This window comes from Macadamia integrifolia, unplaced genomic scaffold (genome assembly GCF_013358625.1).
Source record: "Macadamia integrifolia cultivar HAES 741 unplaced genomic scaffold, SCU_Mint_v3 scaffold1761, whole genome shotgun sequence".
Classification (NCBI taxonomy): Eukaryota; Viridiplantae; Streptophyta; class Magnoliopsida; order Proteales; family Proteaceae; genus Macadamia; species Macadamia integrifolia.
Genome location: NW_024868341.1, coordinates 84,171 through 90,730, shown reverse-complemented (window position 1 = coordinate 90,730; position 6,560 = coordinate 84,171). Strand labels below are relative to the sequence as shown.

At 36.5% G+C, this 6,560-nt stretch overlaps 1 protein-coding gene across 1 annotated transcript; it reads left to right on the top strand.

Moving 5' to 3' along the window:
• Positions 1-1,186: 1,186 nt before the first annotated feature.
• Positions 1,187-4,766, top strand: LOC122064784 (MDIS1-interacting receptor like kinase 2-like). The gene is made up of 2 exons (XM_042628535.1): positions 1,187-3,104; positions 4,068-4,766. Exons 1-2 carry the CDS (start codon positions 1,187-1,189, stop codon positions 4,415-4,417), a joined length of 2,268 nt encoding a protein of 755 aa, XP_042484469.1. The 3' UTR covers positions 4,418-4,766.
• The last annotated feature ends 1,794 nt before the right edge of the window (positions 4,767-6,560 follow it).

The following is a 6,560-nucleotide window of genomic DNA, read 5'->3' as shown; positions in this document are numbered from 1 at the left end:
GCTAATGTCAATTTTTCTCAAAGAAAAAAGGAAGGAGAGAGGGAGTAGGGAATTAAAATAATGGCCTTACCTTGACTTACATGGGGACAAAGAAAAGGGTTGAAAGGCGAACAAATGGATCTAACCTCATTTGTATGGAAAAGGTTTAGTTGAACCGAGTGACTCTAGGAAATACTCCCAAGTCTTAGGCACACGCAAAGCCTTGACTATCATGACTCGAGCAGATTTAATTGACCAAGTCCAAAATTTTGATAAGTAAATTTTACCAATGGCGTGGGAGGAAAGATCCAAAGTTGTTGGAAGAAGCTCCAAGCCATACATATTTTTTTTCCCGCTAAAAGATGTTAGGGAGGAATAAAAAAGAAATACAAAAAAACTAGTCTGGGCAAACCAGATCAAAACCACAGAAAGAGAGCCCCCACGTGTACCTTTGGCATTGCCATTAGAAGAGACCTCAGGCCATATTCAAGAAGATGGATACCTAGTTCAGCAATAGTATTGACCTTTCTATAACAGTGCGATAAAGAACGGTTGAAGGAATGTCCACACTTATAATGCAAACCAAGGAATGCAATTCGCATTAATTGACAAAACCATAGAAATATGTTAAGAAGGTTAGCTCTTTGCTATTTGAAGGTCATATTTCTCATAGTTGTAAATCAACCTTAAGTGGGAAAGAACCACGTTGATGCAGAAGCCATGTTCCTGGACAAAAAAACTCTCCAATGACGAATCTCTTCACCACAAAGGTCTGAAATATCTTTTCTATTATTCCAAAAGTCCCATCCAACCATTAAAGTGGGTGAAAGAAAACTCAGTACAAACATAATTAAGAACCTGATAGGTTTGATACAAGAATTTGACAAAAAAATCATTCACTTCGAAATTTAAAGTCTATTTCTGAGATAGCTTTTAACACGTGCTAAAAACAATTACAATGGCTAACAACCATATAGGTTCCGTCTGAAATTGAGTTTTGTAGAAAGCTTTACTTTCATAGTACAGGGTGTGAAAAGAGAACAAATTGATATGACTTAGAGATCAATTTTGATATTTCAACCACAAGATTTGGTTCCTAGGTGGGTCCCTTTCAACTACTATTTAAGGAAAGCTCAGATAAGAAGCTAGATATCATTTGCAGCAGGGAAATCCTGTAACTAAGCCAAAAACAAAATCAAATTGTTCCATGGCTTCCTTCTTTGCATTTGTTTTGGAAGTAGTTGTTGTATGGGTTTCTTTCATCCCTGCAACTATAGGAGTGGCATCTGAATCATCATCATATGCAGCCAAGGCTCTGCTCAATTGGAAAGCCAGTGGCACGAACTTTCCCAGTTCCTGGAATGCAACTGATACAAGTCCATGTAAGTGGGAGGGCATGACTTGCAATGCAGCTGGAAGAGTAACAGAGATAAAGCTACCTTCTTACTCCATACATGCTGAGCTCCACAAATTGAATTTCTCTTCTTTCCAAGATCTAGTCTATCTCGATCTCGGTACAAATGAATTGTCAGGAACCATCCCAGACACCATTGGTATGCTTTCCAAACTCACCCATCTTGATCTGTCTTCGAACAGTCTTTCGGGAAATTTGCCTTCTTCACTAGCTAATCTTACCAGATTGTTTATGTTGGATGTTTCCAAAAATGAACTAAGTGGTGAAATTGATGAATATCTATTCACCAACTGGACTAACCTCTCTACCATTAATTTTCACAACAATTCTCTCCAAGGGAAAATCCCTCCTTCCATAGGTAAGTTGAGCAACCTCAACATTCTCTGCTTCTCTATCAATAGTATCAATGGCTCAATACCTCAAGAGGTAGGAAACCTCGAAAATCTCAACCAGCTGGACCTATTAAGTAACATGATTTCAGGTTCAATACCTACACAGATTGGGAATTTGAGAAATCTTAATAGGTTGGAGCTAGGAAGTAACAGGCTTTCAGGTTCAATACCAATACAGATGGGGAATTTGAGAAATGTAAGTAAGCTGGACCTAAGCCATAACAATCTTTCAGGTTCTGTACCAGATGAAATGGGGAATATAGACAAACTGAACCAGCTAGACCTAAGCAACAACATGCTAAATGGTTCAATACCTGCAGCATTGGGAAATCTTCAGAATCTCAATGCATTGGATATGAGTAAGAATATGTTAACTGGTTCAATCCCTAGAGAAATTGCAGATTTAGATCAGCTGGTGTTACTTAATCTCAGCCACAACAAGCTACAAGGTTCAATACCGGCAAAGTTGGGGAAAGTTAATGTTTCTTACATGGCTTTGGACTTGTCTTACAATAATTTAGAGTTTCCTGTTCTGGTTAGCAATGCTTCTTGTAGTGTTCATTGTGAGCCCCCATCTAAAAGCAGAGAGAAAAGCTTTAAAATCAAGATCTCAATTATTCTCTCTCTTTCTATCACCATATTTGTTGCACTTGTAATTTTTTCTGTCCATTTCCTCTTGAGGAAAAAGTTGAGAAATTTCCGAACGGAAACAAGACAAGAGAAAAATGGAGATTTATTTTCCATATGGAACTACGATGGGGTGATTGCGTATAGTGACATCATGGAAGCTACAGAAGAATTTGACATCAAATATTGCATTGGCACAGGAGGTTATGGGAGTGTTTACATGGCAAAGTTACCTACTGGTAAAGTAGTAGCTGTGAAAAAGCTTCATCGCCGAGAAGCTGAAGAGAAAGCCAAAGAGAAGAGCTTCAGAAATGAGATAGACGCATTGACAAGAATTCGGCATCGGAACATTGTGAAACTTTATGGGTTTTGCTCCCATTCAAGCTGCAAATTTCTAGTTTATGAATACATAGAAAGGGGAAGCTTAAATTATGTTCTTGGAAATGAAGCAGAAGCTGTGGAACTGGATTGGAGGAAACGTCTAAATGTCATCAAAGGGGTTGCACAAGCTTTGTCTTACATGCATCATGACAACACGCCACCATTAATTCATCGAGACATATCAAGCAATAATGTTTTGTTGGATGCAGATCTTGAGCCTCATGTCTCCGACTTTGGAACTGCTAAATTTCTAAATCCTGATTCATCCAACCGCACTATGCTTGCAGGCACGTATGGATATATTGCTCCAGGTAAGTTCTAATTTATTCATCCTTTCACTTCCATGATTATAATTATAAGAATGTTGATAATGATATTGAACCATTCAATCATTTTTATGCAAAAGAATCCAAGTACTAACCATACGATTGAAAGACTTGAGATCAATATACATCTTAGGTATGAAGCATAAGCCATCCTAGATCAAGGATTAAGAGTTAAGTACCCACAAGAGTCTATTCCCAAAATCATAATCTATCACCTATGATAATTTCCCCATTCTAATTACCTTTTTTTTCTTTTTTTTTTAATTATTATTATGTGCTTTTATATGGTCTATGTACTTGTGAAATTAGATTTAAAGATACTAGATATTGCTTATTATTATCTTCTCTTTTTCCCCTTTAATGGGTAAGCATTTTAGTGTACTCCCTCTTAAACATCCTTGCTGAGAATAATCCTTAAGAGTGTAGTTGGTGGATTAATCTAAACAAAATTAGGCTTTTGTTAAAGTTACCAATTCAAGTTCAAGCTTAGGCACATCTAAAATTCAATCTCAATCCAAGTATCAACTTTCCTAAAAGTATGCCCATCAGAAATTTAGTTCGACAGTGATCATTGGGTGGTCCAAGCTCAAAGGCCATTTTCTTATGACTTGTTCAGGCAGAGTCACACTAGCTAGCTAAATTTTTAAACTCCCATTCTAGCCTCATTTATCTTCCAATAACTCAGTGGGTTGGTAGAAGAGTCCACCAAGGAACAAGAAGATCTGTTCCATTTAGAAATAAAATCTGTAGTTTTGAAGAAAGATATCAAAAGGAAAAGCCTTGTAACAGTACAAATCAAAAAATAAAAAGAAATAAATAATTTAATATCTCTGTTGTTGTCATATATTGTATATTTCTCAAATTGATAATCTTTGAATCTGGATATTCTCATAAGATTTAAAGTAGAAACTGAATGCGTTTTTTTTCCTCCCCCTTCCCCCCTTTCAGAGCTTGCTTATACAATGGTTGTGACAGAAAAAAGTGATGTTTATAGCTTTGGGGTACTGGCACTAGAGACAATTATGGGAAGGCATCCTGGTGAATTCATCTCTTCATTATCATTGCATAATGAAAAAGATAAAGTACTAAAGGATGTGTTGGACCAACGTCTCCCGCCACCATCACAATCTGTGGAACAAGAGCTGCTTTTCTCAATTATGCTTGTAATTGAATGCTTGCACACTGATCCAAGGTCTCGTCCAACTATGCAATACGTCTCTCAAAAACTAGGACGTTCTATGAACCCTCATTTGAACTCTTCTGCAAAAATTCATTGTGGCAAGGAAATCTCGGAATAAAACAAATTCCATATGGTTTTTGTTACGGACTCAGAAGTTACGTATGCATCACAGTGGGCATGGGACGGTTGCATGGTTACATAAATGGGTATATTAGGTAAATAAAGCTTGGGAAGTTATGACTTGTAGTGGGTTTAGCTATTGTTGGGGAAGTTACGTGTTGTAATGGCTGGTTTCATTAAATATTGAGTATGTGATAATTGTTTAATAGAAGGATAATAGAAGTTAGGAATTGTGTAGCACTTCAAGGTCAGTTGTTAAGAGTCATGGACAGTCTTTAGTTGTTGTATTCCTACTTAATCTATTGCAATATGAGAAGACGCACAATAAGCATTATTAGTTTATCATCTATTATTTCTTTCTTTAGAATGAGCTAGTTTAGGCGATCTTCTAGTACCCCCAACACCCAAACTTTTTCCTTTTTACCTCTTCTTACTCTAATCCAAGATATGTAGACATGGCCAGTGGATCTTCTACTGCTAAGAAGTTTTCCTAAAGTATATATGGGAGAGGGCTCTCTCAGCCTATAAGACAATGCAATCTCTCATACCAATAGCTTATCGACCATCAGATGGGAAGAAAATAATCTCATTTTTCTCTCCCTCAACCGGGCTGCACCCTTCACTTCTTTCTCTTCTCCACCACCGTATCCAACCCCATCGCCACTGGTCAAAGTTGTAAATCCCAGAGGAAAAACACTACCTCTCTACTCTTGGTAGCATAATCACAAAAAATGGAAAAAAAAAAAGTTTTAAAAGCCATCCCATAACTGAGAACGGCCGATCTCTCTCGTGTCAAGTCTGCCACATTTTCTTTCTTTTGCCTCTGCCCAGCTAGGCTGCTACACACCCCAAATATCAGCCGAGACTTCGGTCCTCCTTCGAGCGACAGAGCTATCGTTGCCAGCCCTTTTCTCCTCAACCCATATCGTTAATGATCAAAGATAAAGCGAAAGAAGACAAGAATTTTCCCTCGAGAACACAAAGCCTTCTTTTATTCCTGCTAGAAGCTGCAAATACTTAAGCGATTTATAAGTAATAGAGTTGGGGAAATAGGTATAAGACGTTGACAAAATAATTATATAAATGAAAATATAATTCAAATAGAAGGTTCACTTACTTGATCATGATCCTCTGAAATAGTAGCAGAAATCTTTTAAATTAAGTAGAGTTGAGTCGTATAGTATATATACTCTCTTTAAGATATTTGAATGCCCCGTATATATATACGACCGGGTTGATCATATGTCCTCACCTCCAAGATAAAACAACTCCCAAATCGATTAAGGTGCACTCCAATAATTGATTCCAACAAGTATGTCCGAAATACTTACTCTAATCCAAGATATGCTGAAGTATTTAAACCGAAACCGTTTATAAATATTTTCAGTATTAATCCATTAAACCATTTACTAAATGGTTTGGTTTTGGTTTTACTTAAAAATTTTTGCACCAAACTGAGTCAAACCGTATACACCAGAATAGAACTGATCAACACCCTTAGGTTGAACCTTTTAAGGACAGTTTTATTTGAATTAAGAAGGAGAAAAAAAATCTATTGAACTTTGTTCTTTAGACTTGGTTATGGTTTACTACAATCAAGATGCCATTATAAATTCTTGTTGCACAAATAGTTATTCTACCACTTCTCGAAAAACATTATCATTCTCAACCATATTGTAACAAACTAAACGATGATGATTAATTTTGAAAAAAATGAGTGCCTTTGGAAAAAAAAAAAGCAATTGTTACAGATTTGTTTAATATGCAATATGGAATTAAAGCATCCATGTTTATCCATAACGTAACCAAAGTTTAATGCATCGATATTGATTATCGTATCAATATCAATCAATATCGATACAATTAGACCGACACAAATGATAAAGATCAATACTTTAAACCTATCATGTTACTTACCCTTTTAAAGGTACCTATGCTATACATACATATTGTATCTATAGTCACCAATATAATACGATATGAATCGATACTCTAAACCTTGAACGTAACATTGTACATACACCACACCACATTTTGTAACACATGGGGATGTTGACAACAATGATGAATGGGCCTCTTGGGATAAGGAGTAATGTTTGTTTTCAGTCTAAGAGGCCTTACCTAAGTTCTAACAAACAGTC

What these genes read in the sequence shown, in the direction of transcription:
- LOC122064784 (XM_042628535.1), top strand. Translation starts at nt 1,187, where the DNA reads ATGGCTTCCTTCTTTGCATTTGTTTTGGAAGTAGTTGTTGTATGGGTT. An exon ending in GTATGGATATATTGCTCCAG is followed by an intron (nt 3,105 to 4,067) that starts GTAAGTTCTAAT and finishes CCCCCCTTTCAG; the next exon opens with AGCTTGCTTATACAATGGTT.